The 27,925-nt window shown below is 44.9% G+C and overlaps 1 protein-coding gene across 2 annotated transcripts in view; it reads right to left on the bottom strand.

The window, feature by feature from the left end:
* Positions 1–1,246: 1,246 nt before the first annotated feature.
* LOC138285625 (peroxisomal bifunctional enzyme-like) overlaps positions 1,247–27,925 on the bottom strand; it is a 294,796-nt gene continuing 268,117 nt past the window's right edge. For both annotated transcript variants that reach the window (XM_069225812.1, XM_069225813.1), the window contains one exon: positions 1,247–3,541. In XM_069225812.1, the coding sequence (XP_069081913.1) occupies positions 2,271–3,541 (1,271 nt within the window). In that variant the 3' untranslated portion in view covers positions 1,247–2,270. The remainder of the gene's footprint in view (positions 3,542–27,925) is intronic.

Genomic DNA, 27,925 nt, shown 5'->3' with positions numbered 1-27,925 from the left:
TCTTTAAATATTTCCCTGGCAGGGAGTTAACAAAGGTAATCAAAGCATCTGCAGGGAAATTATTGTATGTAACTTTGTCGCGTTATCAACAGGTTTAACATCTAGCTAGGCATCACCTCAAAATATGTATGAAAAAATAGCCTGTGCTGCAGATCAACCACAATTAGTGGGATAAAGTATGTATTAATTTAATAATTCGTTTTTGTAAAATACACATAGACCCATAAGGGGAATCAGAGGGTTTTACAGAGAACTAATTGGAACTAGAAAGTGGGCATTAAACAAGGAGGTCTGGAGTGACGAGAAATAACGCACTTTCTCTAGTGGCAACAGAAGTTACAATTTAGACCTTCTATAGTCATTTCCCAAAGCAAGATACTAATATTGTGTGTGAAGTACACATAACAATGGAAATCATTCAAAGACAGTAATTTCTATTGTATTCAGTGCATAATGCTTACTGCTGTGCCCTTAAGAAATCCCAAAGCAGTACAACTCAGAAAATTAAAAAATAATATATAGGCTCACCTCACAAAAAATAAAGCTATGGGCAGAGATATCCACACATGCAGATTTACACCTATACCTTGGTGTACATCTCACCATAGACACAATTCTGCATCTCTGGGCTGAGGTGTAGCCTAGTAGTAGATGTATGTGACTGCCCCTCTGTTGCATGAGTGGGTCTGGGTGAGTACAACTATAAAATACCACCTTAAGTTTAACATGATTAACTTTACAGGTGTATTCTAGGTATAAATCAATCAAATTTAGTTTACAATGTATAGCTCGAGCTGTCATCTATATTAAGAGAACTACAAATTGAGAAGAATAGGGAAACACGCATCACCCTGGGGAATAATACACAGCTGACTTATCACACATTGAAGCACATATATACCGCCTCAATCCTGGACAGTGCCCTCTTTCTCTTCTGCTGCAAGACGTCATAGGAGTCAGACATCAGCTATACGTGCGTTGAGTTTATTTACAAACTATTTACATTTGCATTCACAAATTATAAACTGCAATAATCATGTGCCTGTGTGTAGAAAAATGATTAGGACAAGAAGATTATGCTACAAGAGTGAATTAATGTTAAAACTATGAATGCATACTTGTATGGATTCTTTATAGAGACCTCTGCACAGGACCAGCACAGGTGGAGATTTACACCTGCACCAATGTGAATTGTATTTATAGGCATGTGAAGGCGTACTAAAGAACTACTATGCAAACTCATTAATGTCATTGTGAATTGCCACCTTTATTTTCATGTGAGCTGGACACCATTTCACCCTAATTCAGAGCTTCTATGGCTTACTAAAAAAAGTAAAACAATGATACAGAATTTACTACAACTTTTAACCAGTCAAATATTGATTTTTGCCTGAAAGTCAGCTTGTTAGAGATATCCTACTATCAAATACGAAATTGTAAATTGTGAAGCAATAAATATCTTTATATGAAACGGCTTTCATTTATGTTTTCCTTGCCACTCTGATCATTTCAATTTTACCAATATGTTTTTTAAATTTATATTTCTTTTAAAATGAATGCTTGATTATAGTTTGCAAGTTGTCTCTCCTTTTTTAAGCCCTGTAATCCTCCTCATTAAACATCACACAATAGGGCATTACCGCCAGATTTATATGAACAGCACCTATGTTTCTTTCTACATACATTCAATGAATCTTTGAATATTGTTTATACAAAAGGTGTTAAAGAGAAAATAAGTCAAGAGCAGGTCTTCATTCTCGGCCAAAAATGCCTGATACATTGCTTACACAAACAGCGATAAGTCTGCACTACAGTCAAAGGTACAAGCAGATAAACTGAGCTGATAAATTCACAGCATCACGTTATAAAAAAAGCAGTTTTAACTTTCAGTTATTTAATTTCTTTTATCAAACTTATGATTAATGGTGACAACTTAGCCCTTGTCCATCAATAAGTGCTGGCAAATGTAATTAAAGTCTACAGGAGACGCTTCACCTTTGTTAAAGTAAAGCATTAGAGCCCACATCAAACTTAAAAATATTTATTTTCTAATATTTACAAAATAGTTACATTTCCATTCCTCAATTATAAATCACAATGACCATTTGCTTACTGTGTTTTAGAGAAATTAATATGAGGATAAGACTATTGTGGTAGAAGAGTTCATAAATTTTTAGAGAAATAAAATATTTTGCTCTGCTTTAGGATAACATCAGATGAGCATTCTTTGAAGGTCTACACAATTCTTACAGTTTTACTATCATGGAAACTCAGAGCCTGCTATTTGGATAACCAAGTTGTGATCTCCATTCTTTCAGTGGAGGGCTTCCTTGTTTTACAAGGGCCTTCAATAAATTACTTGGCTTCAAGCTAGGGATGTCAGGGTTGTTTTTGTAAAATTCTTCCAGTTTAACGAGCACTCTAGGCAAACCAATCATTGAAGCATAGAACATGGGACCACCCTTATGCCTGGGCCACCCATAACCATTGTTGTAGATCACATCAATGTCTTCGGGCCCTGAAGCTATTCCATCCTCTAGCACCTTAAAGCCCTCATTGATGAGAGGGTATAGACACCACTCCAAAATTTCACCTTGGCTCACATTCTTTTGCTTGATTGCGTGAGCTCTTCTGTATTCATGTAAAAAATTGTGAACCCATGGATCACGTGCTGCATTCCTGCCTCCTACTGTTTCATACTGGTACCAGCCTTTGCCACTTTTCTGTCCAAACCTTCCTTCCTCACAAAGGATATCTGGTAAAGGGCTGTACCTTTTTCCTTCACGTTGACGGACCGGTGCACCAGGCAATAACTTTGGTCCAGTCAGACCAAATTCCATACGAGACCTCCAGCCTATATCAAGGCCTGCAAGATCTGACATCCTAAAGGGGCCCATAGCGTAGCCAAATTCTTCTAGTACTTGATCAACTTCTTCTGGAGTGCGTCCATCTTCCAAAAGGAAAACAGCCTGATTGATGTATGGTAGCAATAATCGATTACCAACAAATAATGGGCAATTATCAACAACTACTCCTACTTTATTTAAGACTTTTGATAGGTTCATAACTGTGGAAATGATAGTGGAAGATGAATGATAGCCACGGACAACTTCTAATAGTTTCATCAAATGAGCTGGGGAGAAAAAGTGTGTGCCAATTACAAGATGGGGTCGGTCTGTGACAGATGCAATCTCATCAATATCTAACCCTGATGTATTCGTACATAAGAATGCCCCCGGCTTGCAAATTGATGACAACCGTTGGAATATTTCTTTCTTCAGTGCCATGTTCTCATATACTGCTTCAATAACTAAGTCTGCGTTTTTCAATGCATTAAAATCTAATGTGAATGTAACAGAGCCAAAACTGTCTGACTTATGGGCAAGTTCAAACTGTTGCTTTTTTAAAGTCTCCCGCTCCAGGATGGCTGTCACAGCTTTGCTTCCCTTTTCAAGTTGTTGTTCATCTTGCTCAACAGCGATTACTTGAATTTGAGCCTTTGCCAGGCTTACGGCAATCCCTTGGCCCATCGTTCCCAGGCCTACGAAAAATAGAGAGGCTTAGTGTTAAAGGATACAATGAGAAACCATACACAAAATGAGTTGCAAGTGCTGGTATTTATACCGCCAAGTAACCATAGTGAAAGAATATGCGAAATGTATATGAAAAGGTTACACATCTCCAGGAAGTATTATTTCCTTTAAGTGTTTCACTCCATTGATCGTTGCTTTTCAGAAAACCACAGCACCCATTTTCCTAACAGTAAGATGGAACCAAGTGTGTCTACGCCTTTAAAGAACAACTAACTGTATCACAAGTGCAAATCCATTCTACTAAAGGAACTGAAAACAAACAATACCTAACTAGGGAAACTGAATCTTGTTACTGGGCAAGCGTAGGCTTCAGTGCAACCTGATGAAACACTGTATGTGGTATGATTACAGTTTTACTGTGTTTATTGGTTGGAGAATAGCATAGGTTCACACCTGGAATGAACCATCATAGCCAAATATCTTGTAAATTATAAAAATGTACCCTTTGTTTCATTAACAACTTTTAACACAAATTAATACAGATGACTAGTTAATGGGTGGCTAAAGTAGTTGTCCCCACCATCAGTGGCGTAGCTTGGTCAGTGAGATTGGGGGTGAGTGGGGTGAGGTTAAGATTTTCCAACAATCACACTGGCACATAATGTTGAAATACATTATTCGACAAGCAGGATGCACAAGAAGGGCTTAAGGGGCAGTGGAAAGGGAGAAGAACTCAGATTAATAAGAGTACTAAGAGAGAAAGCACATTATTTTGTGAAATAACCAAAATGTTTGAAGTCTTTCCAAATATACAGAGGGAAAGCGTGTGCATGTGTGTTTTTGTCTGCGTGAGCATACATTTCGAGTGAAATCCAACAGACACCTCACCATAACAGACTGTCAGCATCCATACCCAACTATAAATCACAAAATACATTTATTAGGTGTTAAAAACCTGATCATTAATTACCAATTATCAGTCACGACTATGTCAATTAAGGCTGATTCTGTACTATGATCACATCCAAGCTGATTAGAAACTTAATAAATTTGAAATGTAATGGTCCCTATTCACAAACATAAATTTAGTCATAAACATGTGTTAATGACGGGATTTGCCCATTTTACACCTGCCAGGAATTCACAAAAGGATTCCTGGCAGGTGTAAACCCATATATGGATGTGAAGGCTGCTGCCATCTGTGCAGAAACCTCCAAGCCAGTAAATCCCACTCAACTTGTGGGATAATGGGAGTTATGGCTAGTAATTAGGCTTGGAAGTTTGTGAACCACCCAAAAAATACATTAGTGGGCATACAGAAACTGCTGCCATTCCCCTTTCCACCATGGAAAACAGGAGGAATATCAATCCAAATAACTCGAATAAATCCCTTCCAAATGTTAATGGGAACTGATCATCCTCAGATTGCTGGGTTTTTAAGGAAATGACTTTCCCCATTAGGAAAATATTTTCCCTCAAAGAAAAAAAAAGGGTATTTTCACATGGGATTCTATTTCGCTTGTGCAGAGTTCTTTGCTATGAAGAACTCTACATAGCGGGAATAAGTTACAAATGGGACTGTCACAGGACATTCCCAAAGTCCAACTGGAATCCGGTGCCCGGCACTGCTTCCCAGCCTTCCTTCTGTGAAGGTCTGTGAATTCCAGAAAATCAGAAAGTTATGTCCAAGTGGAGGCAGAGATTTTTTAAATTCATTTGTGAATTGGGCCCAGAATCTTGATGTAAAGAATTATCCACAATCCCTCCAGTCAACGTGTGTGGAGCACACGATTACAAGGCTTGTGTGCACAGCCTAATCTAGGGGTGTGCCAGCGGAAGGGGAGTGTGTCATATAGGCAGGTGTGCCTATTTTACACACTTCTCGGGAAATAAGAAGCACTTTGACTCTAATGGAACCAGTGGAGGCATTGTGGGTATACATTTCACCATCTCTTGTTTTCAGATCAGTGAGAACTCTTGCAGCAGCATTTTGGCTTTTCTACCTTTAATGAGGCTGTGACAATCGGCCTGCAATGCACCATGAGCCTTGAACACCCAAGTCTTACTGTATTTTTCAAGTTGTTAAGCTTCAAAGGAAATGCATCAAAATATAAGAAAGTACAACAAATTGCCCCGTGTCATTTTCAGCTTGCCATCAAGGATAATGAACAAATGGACTCCTTTGCTTGTTGTTTTGAGCTTTTTTCCATCTGTTAATGGGCACAGCAAAGAAAAGGTGGATGAGTTGTGCTAGGAGCCTTTGTGCTGTGCACTGCATCACGTGGTGCTCAGTGCCCTGATGGCACACACATGCCTGCTGCCATCTTAACTTGTTGCCTGTCAGGCAAACCCATCCACCATGCTGAGGTACCAGCACAGGTGGAATTGAACATAGATCTTATGAGCCCACTCCAACGTTCAGTGAAACATTTTTATAACTTTATCTTGGATGAATGAAAGGTGGAGCCAGCCCTGCTGCTCCAGGAAGCCTACCCAGATTCTTATTTCGTTCGTTCATTAAACTTTATTTCGGCAAATATTGCCATAAAAGTCAAGACAAGAGATAAATACAACATACATATATACATTTCACAATTAAGTATACGATACAATACATACAATTGGCAAGAGATATATGGGTGTCTCCATGATTAAGCAGTACCGCATATAAAAATATAAATAACAGTTTATAAATTAATTAAAAGCCAGAACTGAAAAATTAATTAACTTGGATCGAAGAAACAGTGCATCATATACCTTTACAAGGAAGGGAAAGAGCGGGCCACCTAACAAAATATTACAGCTTGTGACCAAGTCGTTTTCTGATAAGGTACACATTAAATAAAAATCTACTCGTGCCAAACACCACTAATTGTGAAGTATTAGACTGAAATATGCGCTCTGCTTCTTTGTAGGATCTAACCCCCACATATTTACAAACGGGTTTGATCCAACGATCCCTTGATTTCTTGTATACTGGGCAAAAGAAGAGTAGATGAACAACATCTTCTTTAGCCCCTAAAGTACAGAGAGTGCACAATTCACAACCCTTTACCCCTCCCCAATTGCATGTGTAAGCATTAATCTGTAAGACCCCATACCTAAACTGTAGATATAGTGTTTTTGCCAGTGGGGGACCGATCTCATCCAAAAATTGTTCGAATTTAGGTGTATCTTTTATGTTCAAAAAATTCAGAGTCAGAATACCAATCGATGAACTATGCAATAGCTCTCCGTTGACATAAGACCAAAAGGTGTCCTTTACATATTTCCTGGTACATGTTGTCATGTTCTGAGGAGCTTCCCATAGGTGTGATAAACCTAATCTCTCATACCACTTAGATACATATTTTAACCACGGGGTATTCATATGACCATCTATCTGAGTTAATTCAGTCAATCCACTCTTGTAATCACTCAACTCCGGGGTTACCCATAACCTGACCCAATACAGCAGTGGTCTTAATAATGCTTGATAGTCTGCTCTTTTAAGGTTAATATCAAGGAAAACAGGGACTAGAGGAGTTCTTGTCAGTATTTTAAGTAGCCTTCGTACAAAGTGGTTTTCCGTTTTTCCAAAATTATTGTTACAATAGTAGCCCCAGAGTTCAGCACCATAAAGGGCGGCCGATTGGGCCTTCGCTTTATATACTTCAAGTGCCGGTGAGATTTCTTTAGAATAACTAGCTCCGTGTACTTTTAAGATAGGCATTGAGTTTTGTTTAAGGGATAAGATGCTTTTATCCATCTGTCCTTTCCAGGACAGGTTACTATCCAGCATTAACCCCAAATAATTAAAACTCCCTACCTGTTCCAGTTTTTGATTTTCCAGGGACAGATTAGTCCTGAGGGATTTCTTGGGGTTTATGAACATATACTTAGTTTTGGTAGGATTTATTTCTAGCCCCTTCCCCACACAATACTTCTGGAAAGAATCCACCAAATTTTGCAAACCTCTCGGAGTTTGGGAAATAAGGATGGTATCATCGGCAAATAATAATGCCGTAACCGGCTCACCACCTAGCTTCGGGGAGTCATGTACACAATTCCTTAAATAGCTTGGAATATCATTAACATATAATGAGAAGAGTGTAGGTGCTAACACGCAACCTTGGCGCACACCACGGTCTACAGGTATGGCCCTTGAGGTTTCACCTTCTTTTCCCCATCTAATTTTTGCATAGTTCCCTGTGTGAAGCTTGATAAGTTTTTTAAGTAGTTCCCCAGGGACCGCCATGTTCCTTAATGTAATCCACAACAAATTGCACGGAACAAGATCAAAGGCGGCCCTTAGATCCACAAATGCCACATAGAGACTACCCTTCCTTATGTTTATATACTTCCAACAGATGCACATAAACCTAAACACCTGGTCAACCGTACTGATTTTTATTCTAAAACCAGCCTGATATTTGGTTAATATTTTAGTCTCTTCAATCCAATCTAAAAGCCTATTTAAAATGTGTCTGGCATATATCTTTTGAAAAATGTCTATTAAACTTATTGGGCGGTAATTACTTGGATCATAGCGATCACCTTTTTAATTTTTTTTTATGATTTCTGCCCCTTTCCATGAATCGGGGATCGGTGTGCCTGCCACAATGGAATTACTCAGGTAATTTATATAAGGCCCCCACACATCCACATCATATTTTAGTAGATCGCCGGGAATTTTATCAGGGCCTGGGGCTTTGCCCATTTTCACAGCTAATAAAGCCTTATTAGTTTCTTCTAAACTAAAAGTTAATGGAGCAATACTCATTTCTAAGTTTGTCTCGTAGTCCCCGAAGGGCAAACTCTCCTTTTTGTTAGCATAGAGCTTAGTGAAGTGATCACACCAAGTTTTTTCATCTAGGAAAATATCCTTTGATGATCTACCCTGCTTATTTCCCTTAGCGATTAAATTCCAGAACATGCTCTGATCCCGTAACTTAGCTGCATTCAAGAGATCCTCCCAAAAACTTTCATCCCATGCTTTTTTAGCTTGGGCCATAGTGTTTTTGTAGGCTAGTCTACCGCTTTTTATATCCAAACAGTTCCCGGATTTTACTGCCTTGATCAGTCTTGATTTTGCTATTCGGCAATCTTTATTATACCATGGGTTCGCTGTCTCAAGATGGTTCCTTATCCTATTACCATCTTTTTTATAAATTTTACTCAATAGTGGAGTTAGTGCATCTACCAGCTTAAGATGTAAATCAAGAACACCTTGTGTTCCCACTAATGCTGACTGCAAGTCTCCTACCGTTTCAGTAAATACATTGTAAATATTTATCAGCGTCTTTTCTGTTCCCAAGATATATGGCCATCTTAGAGCACGCCTGTTATTGGTTACCTCTAACTCCGCGACCGTGGTATTTAATAGGGTCTCGTCTTCGGATCTAATAATAAATGATTGAGAGTCTAGCCATAGTTGGAGGGGGAAATGATCACTCTCCGTCCTGTGGTCTATCTTGAAATCGGTTATTTGGTCCCATATATTCCGGGTAGCCATTACAAAATCTATATGAGACCTGGAATTTCCCTTAAAATAGGTTGGAGCTGCTGGTCTGTCTGATCGAAATCGACCATTACAAGCCCTTAGATCATGTACCACAGTCAATTGTAAAATCTGTAAAGCGGCTTTTGTGCTTTTAACTGAACTTGTAGATTCTAAGGGCAAGATATCATTAGCAGCATCTTGCTCATCAAGTAATTTTTCCAACCCCAAGACAGGCTCATATTTGCAGTTAAAATCCCCACCAACTAACACCTTTACATTGTCTCCTAATGAATCTAGAAAGGAATCCAAGAGTTCTACCACCTCTGATTCCTTGTTAGATGGGGACGGTCTATTATATATATTTATTAAATGTATGGTGTCTTTCCCTCTTGTATCAATTTTAAGGCCTAGTAGGTCCGGAGAGGGGATGGATAACTGGGTGACATCTATTTCTAGAGTCACTTTAACCCAGATAACCAGCCCCCCTGAGGCTCTACCTCTAGTTGATGGAATAGCATACGAACAGTATGTTTTATACCCCAACCTATGAGGGGTTTCTACCATCCAAGTTTCCTGTAGGAATATGATATCGTAATTCTCAATATAGGAACACCATACCACATCCTCAAGGTTCCTGGCTAAGCCAGCTATATTCCAAGATATCAGTCTAATATTTGTTTTCCCTATTACACAGGGTGAATCTAATACTATAGGTAAGTTATCTTTTTCTGTAACATCCTCTAGTTCAACTAAAGGATTTAGCTCTTTGTCTTGATTATAGTCTTTACTAACGTCATTAACCTCCATAGTCACTGTGAGGCACTTATCAGGTACGCCCAAACTGATTACCTCATTCAAAGTAGAATAAGGGAATTTAACGCTGTTTACCAATTTAACTGTCCATGAATTTCTGGGGCTCGAAGGTACTATAAGTTTCGGTTCTAAATGTTCTATACTCTGTTTTTGTTCCCGCGTCTGGGTATGTACTAACATTTCTGTGATAAATTCCCCTGCCCGTGGGAGTCAATCGTTTTCATCCAGAGTAGTCAGTACCGAAAATCTATTTTCAATCGGAGTATAAAAATTTGTGTTTCTTCTATTAGTCAAGAGTCTGTGTTTTGTAGAAAGTTCTGATGTACTGGCTGATGTACTGGCTAGATGTCTATAAAAATAACCCAGAGGATGCACACCCACGTCAGACTCCTCTACATCCAAAGAAGCTGCTCTAAGAAGAACAGTCGCAACATGTTGAGGGTGCCTAAAATTAACAATTACACAATCCCCCTTACATTTTTTCCTCGCGTTTCCGATCCATGGTACCCGTCTAGTAGACAGTATATGATCGGATAGATGTGGGGGGAAACCACAATTTTTGTTTAACCAAGCAACTGATTTCCGTTTGAGAGAATCATGTGATTCCTCACGGAAATTCATTGCTGTTGGGTCTAAGGGAGGAACATTCGAAAGGACTATGACATATGGTTCACAATCAGGTGGAAGATTAATATGATTTGGTCTGTTCACAGGAGTAGTGTACCTCACGGTATTAGATGCAGCTGCTTTCATATGAGAGGTACTATCCACCATACATGGTGGCTCCCTAGATTCTGGTAAACATGACCTCTGTGCTACAACCAATTGTGCAGAGTTACCGGATTGGACGGGTAGCTCAGACTGTTTCATAGTCTGTTCCTTACACATCTTGTCTAAAAGACCACCCAACCTAGATACCTCCGTAGATAACAATTCAATTTTTTCCATAAGAGGTTTAGTCATATGGTCTAGTTTTTCCTCAAATAGCTTAGCGATGTGACCCAAGAGATCACAATTCACATCGTCCTTATTAATTATAATCTCGTTATTAGCTACATTACTTCTATGACCATTTTCTATCGTTGGTTTAAGATGTATGTTCCCCCGCTTAATTTGCGTTTTTCTGCATTTTCTAACAGCTCTCTTAGGAGGAGAGTGAGACAATGCAGACTCACTCGGGGGCTCCAATGGGTCTTGAATTGGTGGTTCTAAAACTGAGGTTAAAATGGCTGGGTTTTCCAAAGGGAAAGCTTCAATATTAGGGGGATCCACCACAATAGAACCGCTACCATCGTCCACAGAAGAAAAATTTTCTGAGGTGGACTCCTTCCCTAAGGATTTCCTTCTATCAATGTTTATCTTGCTCACCATTTTTACCAAGTAGTTATCCATGGTGGAAATATTTTTAGCCATTCTACACCACCCTCACGTATATAACAACCACTACTAGTATTGGTAAAATGCTCGATGGACTGTCTAGTATTTATAGCCCTGCCCTACACAGAGCTTTTATATCGTAACAAAGTATAGGGCACCAACATATATCAGCAATAACACAGAACAACAAGTGTATATGACCCAGAAGGCACAATAACTCAATTAAATGGAGCCCAAGTATACAGCTTACTGAAGCGTTATCAGATTAAGATAGAAGCAATTAACAGCTTAGCGAATTGGCCCAACCGACCCCTTCCGGCCCCCTAACGGCCACACAACGGCCCTTTGCCCGGGCTTAGCCATGGGCAGGATCAGTTTAATAGCGCCTTCGGGCGCGCAAAATGCGTTGGTTCCGCTTCCGGGATGCAAGGGGACCTGGGTAATGTAGCTCCGTCCTGTCCCGTCAGACGCTCCACCCACACAGCGGTCGCGATGTCAGGCGACGGCGGGGGTGAGGCGTGGAGGCCAGCAGAAGGAAGGGACAGCAGCCCCGAGGACCACAGGGGCACACAGATATGCAGCAAGATGCGGGCGTAGGTAAATTCACTGTAGTCTCTGACTTTGGCCCCGTGACGTAAGTGACCAACCAAGACGTTTCCAGTTCCGTTGCTCACAGAAAGGAGAGATGTAAAAGGAGACTTGGGGTTTTAGATAACCAAAAGTGAGGAAGGAGACAGTTCCAAATGAGTAAGAACAACAAGCTGATAGGCTGAAGTTTCAACCAGATTGCGCCTTTGGCAGACGTGGTAATCGCTCCTCCTGTGCCTCCTCTCAACAACAGTCACCACAGAGGAAACATCAGTGGTGAAGCCTGCACTTAGGAAGGCCTGAAAGGCTCCACAGGCCTTAAGTCATGGAAAGTCACCATCCAGAAGTAAAGCCGCTATAACCGCTATAACCGCCTTTGAAGGTATTCAGAGTCCCGGCGTCGCACTACCAGAATCCCTCATGGAGTCGTCTGACAACACACTCCGTAGCGCGGCCCACCACTTACTTTGCCCGATCTCTGCCACTGTGTCAGCGCACTGCCTCCTCACCCTTCAGTGGTGCGCCCAGGGTCACAGGAGGAGGGGGGGGGGGGAAATCAGCGGTGTGCCGAGAGTCACAGGAGGAAGGGTCAGTGGTGTGCCCAGGATCACAGGGTTCTGACACTGCGCGGGGCTCGAGTCCACAGTCTGCAGCTCCGGCCTCGCCTCTTCCCGTGGACTCACCTCGAGTTCGCACCTCGTGTCCGCTTCCGTCCTTCCCCCCGGGGTCTCAGGAGCCGCTTGTGCCCTCGGGTCGGAGCCGGAGCCTGAGCCTGGGGGGAGCCTGGGGGGGGAGCCTGGGGGGTCTGGTAGTAAGGGCACAAGCTGCGGCTCTCTGCGGCGGCGGCGTGTACTGCTCGTCGGCCGGCTGGGTACTAGCGTTCTAGTTTGAACAACTCTATAAGTTATAACATTTTCCAAAATACGTAATTTCTTTTATATGCACTGCAGTAATATGCCTTTTTCTTGGTGTGGGTAACATTTTATCGTGCAAACATCATTTATACTTGTGAAAAGGTAGCATCAAAAATGAAGAAAAAAGGTGCGCAGCGCTTTGACAAATGCATTGTATGTGCACATGATTTGTGCTATGTGTATGTGCAATGTGCCTCTCTAGGGTCAAGCCTGCAAGTGCATGCGCTAGCGCATGTGTCTTGCATGCACGACACTGTTGTGTTCAGTAAAGGGCTTGGAGCCCGACTGTCGCTCACCATTTGTTGGTTTGGGTAGCACTCTTCTTTACAGCCTCGTAATTTGTCAAAGCACGTCTGGTATCATTTCCGTTCCTCTGTGTGGAGCAGGGATCAAGCACTAATTGATTTCAACTTAATTAGTGCCTGCCCGCTGCTCTCGACGTGATTGAGGAACTATTTTGTTCTACCTTCCAGTGCCCCGCAAACATTAGGCCTGTGACACGCAAAAACGTGCCCAGTAGGACAAACAAAATGGCTAAGTTTTATTTTTTAAAGCTAACTTTACTTCATTTTGTTAAGTTGTGTTTTATCGGTTTCCACTAATGTTTTTTTGTTTTTACCCATAGGTGCTTTTGTCAAAAGATGACAACTTGTTCGAAATATGCGAGACCTATTGCATTGCAAATTCTTGTTTTGCCACTTGTCTGTGCTGCAAGCTTGGGAAGTTTTAAAAAAAAGTCAGATATAAGAAGGAGAAATCAAAAACGTTGAGAGGGGCAGGACAAAATTGGTCTGTGCGCATTTGTGTATAAGTACATGTCTATGGGTTAGCACAATAAAGGCATCCATATTATTTTTGCCAATGTTTGTTTTTCACGGATGTAGGATGGTTGCTGTAAATCATACTCACAGCTATACCTCGAGAAATAATTCATTTCTTATGAGTGTAAATTGTATTGAACTTATTTCCACACGCTATATTTTATTGGCCTAATTTATATAACACATTTCAAATTCTCAGGTTTAAGTGAATGACAGCCTGATATCAGATTTAGTAAACGCAACAGCTGCGTTTCATTTCTGTCGTAAGGAGCTCTTCTGCACTTGAAGAACTTAAATGTGTTAGTTAGGTTTTATGTGCAGCTGTGGTTTTGATAAATATCATTTATCATCTAGGTTGAAGTCATATTATCTGTGCTCTTTGTACACTGATTATATTGGCAAACCACGTTTATTGTGCTGAAGCGCCAGACAATATTCCTTGTGCACAGCTTGTCTCTTACATTTTAATGTTTGGTTGATCAAAAGTGATCATTTCTCTACCATTTGTGTAATTACGCATTTTACGTAAACTATGAGTAGCATTTTGAATGCTACCTCCTATATTCAACTGAATTACAGCAGAATTGTTTAGTCGCAGTCTTTAGCTACAATTGTAAATCTAGGTTTTAGAGACCACAAGAACAGACTTCAGGCATAGCAAAAAACATAAACATGGTATCGGATGGAGAAACGGTCCCGAGCTGAACACTAAAACAGGGATTTATGGAAGGAACATTGCATCCATGGCGTGGAGCCAACCTGTGTCTGAGAAGACAACTTCTCCCATTGGCTCATACCACAGTCTGCTGCACCAACCTAACTACTCAGAATTGCCCTGGGAGTGCCTTTTGTTCAGCTGGTTAGTACTTGCACCTACCAGGAGACCTTGCACCTGCCAGGAGACCTAAAGGACTCTCTGGTGACCTTTACATATCTCATCTCTTTACCATTGATATGGCACCGATGCAGGAACAGATGTGGATGTTGGGAACCCTGGAACCGGTCCCATCTGGCATGTGTTAAGGACTATCTGGGATGTGATTGGGTAGCCCCAGGTCGTGTGGCTCTACGGAGTTGACTAGTGTCCCACAGAGTAGCAAGAAGGCATTGTATGTTGACTTCAATGCAAACACTGAGGGTATCGTTATATCAGGGAAGTATAATTGTAAAGTCTGTCTGGGAAAATTTCTGGTGTGGATCAATTGCTGGGCATGAAGGGGCAAAGGCTGGGGCATCGGAATAGTTTATTGTAAAGACAGCATTTCAGTGGAAGCAATGGGGCAATTCAATATAGTGCAGCCGAGGACCTTGTGAAGAGGGATGCCAATCTGCAAGCACTGCACAGAGGGACACAGAGGAAGAACCTGGGACTTGCTTCCACAATACCTTCAGGCAAGTTCAGCTCTGGACACTTACAGCAACAACTAAGGATACCTTCTAATATGATGGATCTACATGCATCCTACCAGGAGGCCATCTGCCAATGTGTGCTAGGGGTAGTATAGTGGTGGTTTTGGGGTCAATGGAGGTAATGGACAGAATTCTGAGGGCGGCAGTCCAGTGGAATGATATGTTCTGGGATGATCTGCGTTTGTTCCATGTCTGTGCCCCTAAACACTATCCAGGAAGCGAGCTCTTTTGGATATAAATAGTGGTGAATTTGGTTGTGTTTTTTTTTTTAGAAAATGTCAACAGTGTCCCCTGTTTACACTTCTCCACCTCCCATTGGGTTCTTGGGCCACGGTGGATACAGCTTAAGTGTTTTGATTTGATCAGTCTTCCAATGATAAAAAGTACTTAGACACGGGAGATTCACTGGCAATTACAATGGGTTTTGGTGTGCAGTGGAGAGTTTGAATACAGTCCTGTTTTACGGATATGCCTAGCATATGATTTTCTTTGATAAAAAATATTTGAAACTTCACACTTGTGTGAAATAACTAGGATTTTATAAGTTCAGGGTTGGGAGTGGGGAAAACAGAGAAATTGAGTGAAAACACACATATGTGCAATTATCTGGACATGTTCACCCATTCTAGAAGATGTCCCTTTGCGTAGATATGGACGCACAGCTACTCTTGGCAAAGGCAAGAGTAAGTGCATTTCAAAGGTGAAAATGTGTAACTAACATTCCCAACACCAGATGGAGGTGCAGGGAAATCAGATTTCTTCTGTGGTGAAACTATTTATCATACAAATACCCAAAACCCTAGTAATAAGCGAATGTGCATTTATGTCATGCATGTGAAATTGTACACGATGTTACAATCCTGAATGCAGCAATACTTCATATTTGTGCACACATGAAAATCCAAAAGTGTTACTTTGGCCCTCATTATGACATTGGCGGTAAATCCCGCTTACCGCCGCGGTGACGGCCACCAACATACCGTTGCAGAGGCAAACATCCGTCTATCATATGTTGACACACACGCAACAAACCGACAGAATACTGCCACAAACACAAATCCGCCAGCCAAAAGTAAGTGTTACACTGTCGGTACAAACACCCATACCATTACGACAACAAAACAACGCCCTCCACATTATGACCCACGAATCACCACAGTGGACATTCAACGGCGGTAAACCATTGGCAGTACACACCGGCGCGGTCATAATGGCCACCCAAATACAAAACACGACAACATTGGCCAATACCAAAAACACACACCTCACACCCCACCACATTACTCAACACCCTCTGCACAACACACAACACCCATGTTCCCACAAAGGCACCCCCATTTAATTGAGGAGGAGTTGCGGGTCATGGTGGAGGAAACAGTCAGGGTAGAGCCACAGCTGTTTGGAGCACAGATCCAACAGATATCCATTGCCAGGAAGATGGAGCTATGGCGGAGAATCATGGACCGAGTGAACGCCAACGGACATCATCCATGAACAAGGGATGACATCAGGAAGAGGTGGAACTACCTACGGGTGAAGGTACGTTCCATAGCAGCAAGGCACCAGCTCGCTATCCACAGGACTGGCGGTGGACCCCCACCTCCTCCCCCACAGCTGACAGCATGGGAGGAGCAAGTCTTGGCAATCCTGACTCCTGAGGGACTCACTGGAATTGCTGGAGGACTGGACACTGGTGAGTCAATATTTACTACCTATCCCTCCCCCATACCTGCATGCCGCTATCACCCCTCACCCTGACACCCATCACTCCACTTCATCCCACCCAGTGCACCATCACAATTAACTACCCTAAATGCTAAGACCTGGATGGCATACCCACTGCATGCACATCCCTCCCAGCCCTGCATGTACACCCACCACCATTGCATGCACAGCATGGAAAACTAACAATCCCACAATACATCAACATAAACAGACAAAGGTGGCAGGGCAACAGCAACAATATAGGGGAAGCTAGGGATGCAGAATATGTAGCATAACACACCACTTACATCCCCACAGGTGCCCCAGCAAATCTCAGCGGCGAGGAAGTGCCACAGCTTCCCAGTCCTCCACCAGAAGATGCCCCCAGTGATGACAGCAACTCTGGAGTTCTGGATCTGGATGAACTCCCTGGCCCATCAGGGACCACTGGTCAGTCGGCTACCCCAGCCCACACCCAGTCCAGTACAGAGCCTCCCCCCTCATTATCCAGCACCATAGCAGCCAACCAACGTCCCCAGACTTGTGTCATCAGGACACGTCAATCAGCAGTGTACCCACCTGTACAGGAACCCCAGTGCACACCTCACAAGCAAGACAATGAGGGTCCTTGGGTCAGTGGGCACGCCATTCAGGGGACACAGGCACAGGGGGCCAGGGACACTCAGAGGACAGCTGTGCACCAGGGGGAAGACAGGCCCAGGGAACCAACTGCCTAGGAGGCACTCACTAATGTCCTGGGGGCTTACCAGCAATCCCAGGACAAGATGGGTCAGGTGATAGACATCATGCAGGAGAACCAGCGGCTGCAGAAGGAACACCACCAGGAGATCAAGAAAGAATTGCAGGTCCTGAACACCACCATAGTATGGTCTCCATAGCAAGGGTGCTGGGTGATATGGCCAGCATCATGAGGGAGTACACATCACACCAGTGGGCCCCTTCTATTAGCAAGTCAACTGACCAGCCCTCTGCATCTGCTGCAGCTAGTTGACGGGAGGCCGTGCCACAGGACCCACGGGCCACCAGCACCCCTCCCCCTGCAGAAGGTGAACCACGCTGCAAACGGTCCCTGCGACCCAGTCAGACGCCAGAGACACTTGCCAAGACCAAGACCACAGCCAGGAAATGAGCCCCTCCTGAATGTCCCCCTTGTGTTCCACTGTGTCACCTTGTCCACTTTGAACTGCCATTGCTCCCCTTCCTATGGCCCCTTGGACACTGGACCTGAGTTACTAACAGACTGGCCCACTACACTGGACTTTCCTCTACCATCACCCTAATCCATTGCACTATCCCTTCATAATTTTCACTTCAATAAACACCCTTAAACACAACTGGAGTAATATTACTTTATCTGACAGAAATGTGCAATGTATTGAACTGTTTCATACAGTACAATTGTCCAGACACTTTGTGATTCCATTCAACAAATGGCCTGTAGCAGTTTGTAGTCATCACATCAGTACACAGTTTTAACCACACCAACATCTGCAAAATGGGAAGGCATAGGTGACAGCCAGTTGGGATGCTAAGAAAGTGACTGCCATCATGCTACAGCCACACAGAAAAATAATCTATTAGAGGAATGGTCAGTTCTACTATCTTATCTATGGTTCATTGGAAGTACTGCAATATAACAGATGTCCTATTGTCCACATCCTCATCCTCTTCCTCCTCAATGTCCCCATGGTCCACTGATGCCACAGAAGCATTTCCACCCTCCTGCTCCTGCAGATAGGGTACATGTCGTCTGATGCAACATGCAGCATACAACAACTATCTGGCAGACCTTCTCAGGGGAGTAGCAGAGGGATCCACCTGTCAGATGGAGGCACCTGAACCTGGCCTTCAGGAGACCGAAGGTCCTTTCAATAATCCTCCTGGTATGCCCATGAGCATCATTGTACCTAATCTCAGCCCCAGTGCTCGGATTCCTTACAGGGGTCAAGTGCCAGGACAGGTTTGGGTAGCCAGAGCCACCTGCAAGAAGTGAGGGACAAACATTAGCCTTGCACAATGGCATGGGCGATGACTCCTGAAGGCATACACTGACATACATTGGTTGGAGACTCAGGCTCACCTATAAGCCACACTCATTGCCTCTGTAGTTGTGCCATCGGTTGTGGGACACTGCTATTCCTCAGGACGAAGGCGTCATGCACCGACCCAGGATACTTGGCAGTGATGTGGGAGATGTACTGGTCAGCAAGGCACACCATCTGGACATTGAGTGAGTCAAAACTCTTCCTATTCCTGAACACCTGTTCATTGGCCCTGAGGGGACACTGGGGGGAACAAATCTTATATGTGTTCCGTCAATGGCCCCAATAACATGTGGAATATGTCCCATTGCATAGAATCCAGCCTTCACAGTGGCCAAATCTTCTACTTGGGGGAAAGCGATGTAGCTGCCCATTTGTTTGAGGAAGGCAGGCAAAACCCTTGCCAGCACTATTTAGAACATTGGCTGTGACAGTCCTGCAGCCAAGCCCACTACCACTTGGAAAGTGCCTGTTGCCAGGAAATGGAGCACTGATAGGACCTGCACAAGAGGGTGGATCCCAGTGGGATAACGGATAGCAGATATCAGTTCAGGCTCCAATTGAGCAAACAGCTCTGTGATTGTGGCCCTGTCCAGTCTACAGGTGAGTCCACTAGGTGTATGTACACGGGGGCTTGCCTCCTCCTCCTATTCCTCCACAGTGGTAGGTACCTAAGGGACAGAAGAGTAAGAAGAGAGTGACAACATGAAAAGCGGATCCACTACTTCAGTGTACATAGAGAATATATGTATCTGGACACTGTAAACAGCTATTTATGTACAATCGACACCAATGATGCAGTTTTCATTCTAAAATTGTGTACCAGCACTATAACATGGCAACCACCTGTCCTGTATGTAGGGACAGGTGGAAGTGATCTCACTCCGCCGGCGTTGGGCGTCATGGCGGAAAGCGGTCCGCACGGCAGTGCAATTCCTCATTGGCTAACATGGGGCTCTATGGAGTATAGTATCCAATGAGGATCACCGCCGGCGGTGACGGTGTACACCGTAGCGGACGTGACTGACATCTTCTGACTATAACCTCACTTGATTCCTGACTTTTCACAGAACAACACCTCCACTGCGTGTGCTGCTGTGACCTGTGTCTGGAACCTCCCATGGCCTGTGCGACAGGGAAAAAGGCCCCAGCCTTCACTTCGAAGGAGTTAGAGCGCCTGGTGGATGGGGCCCTACCCCTGTATGGACAGCCGTATCGGCCTCCAGACCAACAGGTGAGTACATGATGGGACGTTACATGGGACAAGGCTGCATGGAGAAGTGTTTGTGCTGGTAGTGTGTCATTTGGGTGGGGGGTATGGCTGGTGGTAGTGTGCATGCAGGGTTCTGGGTGATGTGTGTGCCATTTGAGGGGCAAATGATGTCTGAACGCCATATATGTGACAGGCTCGATAATCGGATTCAGAGTGTCCCTGCAGGTCAGAGCCCATCAGAAGAAGGGCTTGTGGTGTGCCATCACCAAGGAGGTGCGGGCCCTGGGGGTTTATAGCCAGTGGAGCACCCACTGCAGAATACAGTGGTAAGACCTGAGACGCTTGCCCCGGAAGAACGCTGAGGCCCTGCTGGGGATGGCCTTCCAATGAGGAAGGGGTGCCCATCAGAACCTGACCCCCCTGATGGCCCACATACTGGTGGTGGCCTATCCAGAGCTGGATGGGCGCTTGAGGGCATCACAGCAGCCACAAGGGGGTAAGTCTATTGTGTGTGACAACCATCTTTGTTGCATCGCTTGGGATTCTGCCCAGCACCTCAGCCAACCAGTCTGCCCCTGCTCCCACCTAAAAATCTGCTTCTGGCACTAAGGGGCCCCTGAGTGGGACAGCAGCCACTCCCAGCAAAGAGACACCTCCACCTCAAAAACGGACGTCTAGGGTGGCGGAACCTAAGAGACAGAGGACCGGGTCAGTGGAGGCACCTCCTAAACCTGGAGGCAAGGACACAAGTCACATGACAAAGGCCAAGGGGGGCCCTCACAAGAATGAACCCAAGGATCCCCATCCACCACCTGATGGCAAGGATCCCCATCCACCACCTTAGGGCATGGATCCCCATCCACCACCTGAGGCCCCTCTTCCAGAGACTGTGGCTTAAGACTCCCCTCCAGGGACAGTGGGCAAGGAGCCCCCTCCAGAACCAGTGGGCAAGGAGACCCCTCTAGAGACTGTGGCCTAAGACTCCCCTCCAGGGACAGTGGGCAAGGAGCCCCCTCCAGGGACAGTGGGCAAGGAGCCGCCTCCAGAACAAGTGGGCAAGGAGCCCCCTCCAGAACCAGTGGGCAAGGAGCCCCCTCCAGGGACAGTGAGCAAGGAGCCCCCTCCAGGGACAGTGGGCAAGGAGCCCCCTCCAGAACCATTCGGCAAGGAGCCCCTCCAGAGACTGTGGCCTAAGTCTCCCCTCCAGGCACACTGGGCAAGGAGCCTTCTCCAGAGACTGTGGCCTAAGACTCTCCTCCAGGGACAGTGGGCAAGGAGCCCCCTCCAGAACCAGTGGGCAAGGAGCCCCCTCCAGAGACTGTGGCCTAAGACTCCCCTCCAGGGACAGTGGGCAAGGAGCCCCCTCCAGAACCAGTAGGCAGGGAGCCCAATCCAGAACCAGTGGGCATGATACCCACTCCAGCTGAGATGCCTCCCAACCCCCCTTTCCCCTGAGGTGCCTGCCCATTTCCAACGTGATGCCCCTGAACAGTGGAGTCTGGATGATGTCAGGAGTCAAGTTGGGGCTTGGACGATGCCATGTGGTTATGTGGCACTTTAGTACTTTGGACTGGCCATTGGCCCAATCTGTACACTGACGTGTATATAGTTATTTATTTATTCATTATGGTGGCTGTGGGCAGCAAATTACAGTGGTTGTACTAAAGACATGTGTCCTTGCATTCTTTGCTCCTCAGTCCTGTAACTGTCGATATACTGTGCAGCTGGTTGTGTGTATGTGTTGTGCATGTCACTCTCCTTTTCCTCCCTCCTTTCTTTGTGTGCTAGGCGACTGTACTCACCGTCGTCTTCGTCAGCGTTGGAGCTCCAGGACAGCTATGGTGTCGTAGAGCATTCGGAAGACTTGGAGCTCAGGTTCCATGGCGGCCATGGAGTCCTCCGTGTCCCTGAAGGTGAGTCTTTCCTTTTCTGTAATATTTTCCCACCAGGCTTTTGATGGCGTTGCTAATGCCCCGGAAATCCTGGCGGTTTGCTATGTCATAATATGGTGGGTGGTACCTTGACTTCTGCCTGGCTGAAGGTGGCTACTGCCGTGGTCTGTGGTGTTAACGCCCTGGCGGTTGGTGTGGTACATTTGCTGTCTACGGGAGGTCTCACCACCATGGTTATTATTTGGCGGTAAGTACCACCAGCATGTTAGCGGTATTACCACCACTTTAACAGTGGCGGTCAGTACACCGCCAATGTCAATATGAGGGCCTTTATGTCTTGACTACCTATAAAATCCTTTGCTAACCCCCTTAAAAGTCAGAAATGTGACAAGAAAAACAAGAATAATTCTACAGGAGTAAATTTAACTTGCTCCTGCAGGATCCGCACTTAAACCAAGGTAACCATTTTTTCATGAATATGGAAGTTTAAAGAGATACTACAAAGGAGAACTCCAGAGCATTTCACTGATTCTAATATTAGAAACTGTAAATGTAGGGTGACAACAATGTTGCAATTTGTCACACTTTGAGGATATTGCAGGCCACTAGAGACGAACAGAGCAGGGCCTGCGTTCTCAAGCGGAGGGAAAAAAAGGAACACTAGACTATCCAACCACTTAAAATGTGCGTTTTCAGAAACTGAGGGCAGTGAAGATGAGGTGACATTTTAAAAATGCATAGTTTTACGCATTAACAAAGGACCCACGCAGGGGTGTTTGGGTCGTGAACTATGGCCAAGAAAAAACCTCTTGGAAAGTCTCATATAGGTCACACCTCTGTTTGACGTTCAGAGGGGCACCAGCTCAAATAAGCATTTACAATGCAATGGGTCTCACGTTTGCTCATGTTAGAGCTGATCGCTTTGTAAACTCCTAACCCGACTTTTCACCTATCGGGCAAAAGTGCATTTGTGTACACAACCCGAAAAAGTGAAATTAACTATGTAATGCGCTCGACTTCTGCCAAGTAAGATCACGCTTGTAAATTAGAGAAAAAGAAGGCCACGAGCCCGATGGAAAACAGCGAGCCTCGCATGTTTTCTGTACTTGGTCGCTGCGCTCGAGGAGGGCTAGCCACCGGAAAAGGCATGACATATGCTTGCCTTCGACTAATGAAAGCAAGCAGATTTTATTAGGCAAGCCCTTGAACCAATAAAAAACACTGACGTGAAGTTGACAGGGCTCCGAGCTCTTTTCTAAATACAAAAGCGTCTCGCTGCGATACGCATGCGCGAGCGCATGCAATGCAGGCTCGACCCTAAAAATTATTTCAAAGTGGCACAGTCTTCTCTCCCTGCTAAAGCTGTAGAGATTACAAAAACACAGGAATTAAAACTAAAAGCAAGAAAACCATACCCGGATCCTCTTGAGATCACACAGCATGACGTCTTGTAATATCTGCACCAACCATTTTGTGTGGCAGCTTGCGCCCTTTTCAGTGGACTTTGAATGCAGCAGTTTTCTAAGAATATTGTTTATCTCCTTTATGGAAACTTGCTAATAATGTATATCCTTCGTTTGCTTGAATGTAATGGAGTGCGGCCTCCATCTTATGGTTATTCTTCATCAACGTGTGAGTTTGTAGACTCAATGATTTTTCCTGCATTCATTGTTTGTTGCTCCTGCTTCCTATGCCTGATTTGAAGGCAGTCCTTTTTTTTTTGTGTGACGGTTGTTTGTTCATTAATAATGTTATTACAATATTTGGCCGTCATTTTCTTGTTTTTATGTTATGCGCTCTAGAGTGCACACTTTGTAGTTTTTTGGCATAGGATCTTTTCTCAGTGAATTTACTTGTGTTCAACTTTGTCCTGCTCCTGGATACTTTTGTATTTAAATTAAGGAAATCAGGTTGATGAACATCTGCGCATCAACACTACGACAATACTAGCCATGCAACTTGGCCACTTTTGAATATAACAACATGTTTTCCTATGTGTGATTTTATTCTTCAATGCTTCACACATCCTAATGTTGTGACAAAGATTTCTCCTTTGAATATTCTTTTGTCTACTTTTGATATAAGCATGGCCTTATCACTTACTGACCTTGTAGGAAAGTCACTCTTTTTGGCATGGTTACCCTCACTTTTTGCCTGTTTATCAGCGTGTTTAGATTGTTTTCACTGGGATCCTGCTAACCAGGACCCAAGTGATTGTGCTCTCCCCTCTAAATATGGTTGCTTTGGTACTCTTTACACCCCACAATTGGCATACTGGTGTACCCCTGTAAGTCTCTAGTACATGGTACTTAGGAACCCAGGGCTTTGGTACACCAGGGGTCCTCCATGGGCTGCAGCATGTATTATGCCACCATGGGAAGCCTATGCAAAACTGTGTCTGCTGGCCTGCCGTGGCAGCCTGCATGAAAAGGCGCATGCACCCTTTCACTGCTGGTCACTGCCACAGGTCACTGCAAGTCACCTCTATGGTAGGCTCTCTTAAACCAGAGGGCAGGGTGAAAGTTCCTGTATGTGAGGACACCGCTGTATGGGCAGAGGTGCCCCCACGAACTCCAGTTCCAATGCACTGGACTTCATAAGTGTGGGGAAGCCATTTTGCCCGTATACCGGCCACAGATGGTCCGGCTTCATAATAGTAACTCCAAACCTAGGCATGTTGGGTATAATACATGTCAGAATCATAGCCCAATACCAATGCCAGTATTGGTGGCATGATTTTGTGCACTCTGGGGGCTCCTTACAGGATCCCCCAGTATTGCTCCTACCAGTCTTTCAGAGTTTGGGGGCAGTCCAAACTGCAGCCCCTCAGGCAGGTTTTTGCCCTCTTGCTGCTTCACCAGCTCAAGTAGGGGGAAGGAAGAACAATGGATTTCCTGTGGAAGAGGTGATGCAACACCCTCTCCTTTGGAAATAGATGTTACAAGGCTGGGGAGGGGTAGTCTCCCCAAGCCACTGGCTTGTTTTGAAGGGCACATTTGGTGCCCTCCTTGCATAATCTAGTTTGCACCAGTCCCAGGACTCCGAGTCCCTGCTCTGATGAGAAAGCACACAAAGGAAAGGGGAGTGACCACTCCCCTGTCCATCACACCACAAGGGAGGTGACCAGAGCTCCACCCGGTGGCCACTTGATTCTGCCATCTTGAAAACAAGATGTGAAGAGTCCCCCAAGAGCATCTGGTTGGTCAGGACAGGTGACTGACGTCAGTGACCCGCTCTGATAGGTGGTCACCCTGCAGAGTGACCAATTCTCCTGTTAGGGCTATTTAGGGACTCCCTTGCGTGTGGGTCCCCAGATTCGGCATGCAAGACTCCACCAGGACTCCTCTGCATCAACCTCTTCTGCTCCTGGCCACCGGAATTACTGCTGGACTTCACAGGAACTGAATAAGCCTGCAACTCACGAGAAGGCCTCGACTTGCAACATTTTTTCTTCGGCTCCTTCCAGTAATTGCAACATTTCCATGGCTGTGCATCCTCTACGGTTGGCAACACTTCAGCTGCACCAAAGAAGCAAGAAGGAATCTCCCTAGGAGTGAAGGAGTCACTCACCTGCATCCGCAGGAACCTAAGGCAACGACGTCCAGCTGCTGGGATCTGCTCTCCACAGTTACTGTGTGGATCCTCCAACAAAGGAAGTGGTCCTGAGTGGTCCACATGGTCCTCTCTGCCCTCAGTCCAACTTGGGAGATGGTGAGTCCTGGCTTCTTCCTCCAGGGCAGTGCCCCTGTGCACCACAACTCTTGCAGCAACCAAGGCTGGTTGACTCCTGCTCCGAGGGATCTTCAGGCTCCAAGTTGCCCCGGTCTCCAGCACTTCATTCTTGCAAGGACAGTCTCTCCTCTGCTGCTCCAGCGATGTAGGACTCCTCTCCAGGTGCTAGTTAGGCCTCACTGCAACTTACTGTGCCTGCTGTCAGTGGGTTGCCTGTGGGGGCTGCGACTACTACTGCTGGATCTGCCAAGTTCTGAAGGTCAGCCCGGGATTCCCTCCAAGGGTCGAGTCCCCTGGACCTTGCTGGTCCTCTTCTTCTCTGCAAATCCTCTTCTGCCCAGATTTGCATTTGCCAAGGCTTGTTGGTGATCCTTCTGACCACTGACTATCTGCGACCCGGCGACTGGCATGGGGCATCTTCTGCATGACTCCAAGGACCTCTCTGCAGCTCCTGGGCTCCACAGCTGATCTTCATCTTCCATCGTCAACCCGGATCTTCATCCACAGAAGGGTGGGTAGTGGCTCCTGCACCAACTGAACACTCCCGTGTGGACTGGATTCTGTCCCCTTCTTCCTCAGGTCCTCTTCATCTGGAATCCACCACTGTGTTCCATTGGACTGGTCCTGGTCTTGCAATCTTCCTTTTCCAAATCCCTTGTTAGTCTCTGGGAAGACGATGTAACTTACCTCTGCTCTCCTGGTCGCTGGAGGTCATCTAGGTACTCGCCTTTGGGGGTCCCGAGTTCTCCCAGATCCCTTCTAACTATTCCATATCATTGGGTGGGGGACTTCACTTTGCATTCCACTATTTTAGTATATGGTTTGGCCCCCTTTTAGGTCCCTAGCTATTTTCTGCTATTTCTTGCCAATGCTTGTTACTTACCAATGCTAATTCCTAATACTTACGGTATATACATAGTGTGCACCTACCTCCGGTTGGTGGACTGGCTATAAGTGATCTAGTTTTATTTTAATAAAGTGCCTTTATTTTTGTAACACTGTGTGGTTCCTTTCAAGTGAGATATGTTGCTGTGTGACTGCTGTGGCATTGCAAGTGCTTTACACTCCTCCTAGATAAGTCTTGGCTGCTCACCACAGCTACCACTAGAGAGTCCTGGCCTCCTAGACACTGTTCCACTAACTAGTAGGGGTTACCTGGACCTGGTATAAGGTGCAAACACCATAGGTGTCCACCACACACCAGGCCAGCTTCCTACAGACCTGCCTCCTGTCACAGAGTGATTGTGCTTATCTCAAACATTTTCTAATTGCTATCCTGACACTATTTCCACAGGTCCTCTTTGACCATCTGGGCAAAACGAGGAAGTTAAAATTATCATATATAAACCTCTCTCCTCTAGCTCAGATTATATATGGGACTCTGTTGAGTCTGCTCAGTTTACTATGAAAGATAATAAATCTAGCTCTACACCTGCAGCTATCCCTAAGATTCCTACTACTCTGCCCCAGTCTTGATGGACTTGCTATTATTACAAGAAATCAGGGCCTTATATGTAGGACACAAACAGGACCTTACAGAGACATGATGAAAAATGGTCTTATCTGGAAAGAATATCAGAGGTAGAATAGAGATTAAATGATGTGCAAGATGCAAGTTCTATAACTGAAAATGTACAAGCAGACGTTTTGGCACTAAAACAACACACAGTGGATTTAGACAATAGGAATTGCAAAAACAATATACTAACTTATATGTCAGAAAAAATAGAAGGCCCAGATTCCACCGACTATTCAGCGAGCCGATAGGCAAGCGGTTCACTTAAGTCTGGAGCTAGATTATAGTCTCTTCCATCATACAGATACGTCCATCTGCCTCAGTAATTCTGCCTGTGGCGTTCTTGAGGTCCTGACTGAGGAGCGCCACATCCATTCACAATTCACTGATCTTGGTCTCCACCGACTGTGTGAGATGACTAGCTTGCAGGACCTTGTCAGTGTCTCCGGTACAGTGGTTTGGGAGTTCCATAGCACTACCCTTGGATGGGCCCTTTGGAGCTGTAAATTTGTCAATGCGAGACTGAGTGGGGTGAGGCTTCATGGGTGTGTGGTATAGTATTCGGTTACGTAGGATGGCCCCACCAACACATCCAACAGCAGCACAGACAGTAGGCATCCAGGTGGTTGCAATCATCTATATACCCCAGGGCAACTCCGGCATTTATGATGTGGGTCCATATATCAGGTCCACTGCAGACTAAGGAGCGAGTGGGCCTCGTCAGAGGAGTCTGGAGGGAGAAGGTGGTTTGCAGATCCAGAGCAGTGGATCAACTACCCTGCATTCAATACTCATTGCTAGTCACAACCACCCCAGGACCACCCAGGCCCTCCTTGTATCACCCAGGGAGAGCCACTGCATCTTCCG

The sequence above is a fragment of the Pleurodeles waltl genome, chromosome 3_1 (assembly GCF_031143425.1).
Source record: "Pleurodeles waltl isolate 20211129_DDA chromosome 3_1, aPleWal1.hap1.20221129, whole genome shotgun sequence".
NCBI classification, from domain to species: domain Eukaryota; kingdom Metazoa; phylum Chordata; class Amphibia; order Caudata; family Salamandridae; genus Pleurodeles; species Pleurodeles waltl.
The sequence above is the reverse complement of the archived record's forward strand: the minus strand, read 5'-3'. Positions and strand labels throughout refer to the sequence as shown.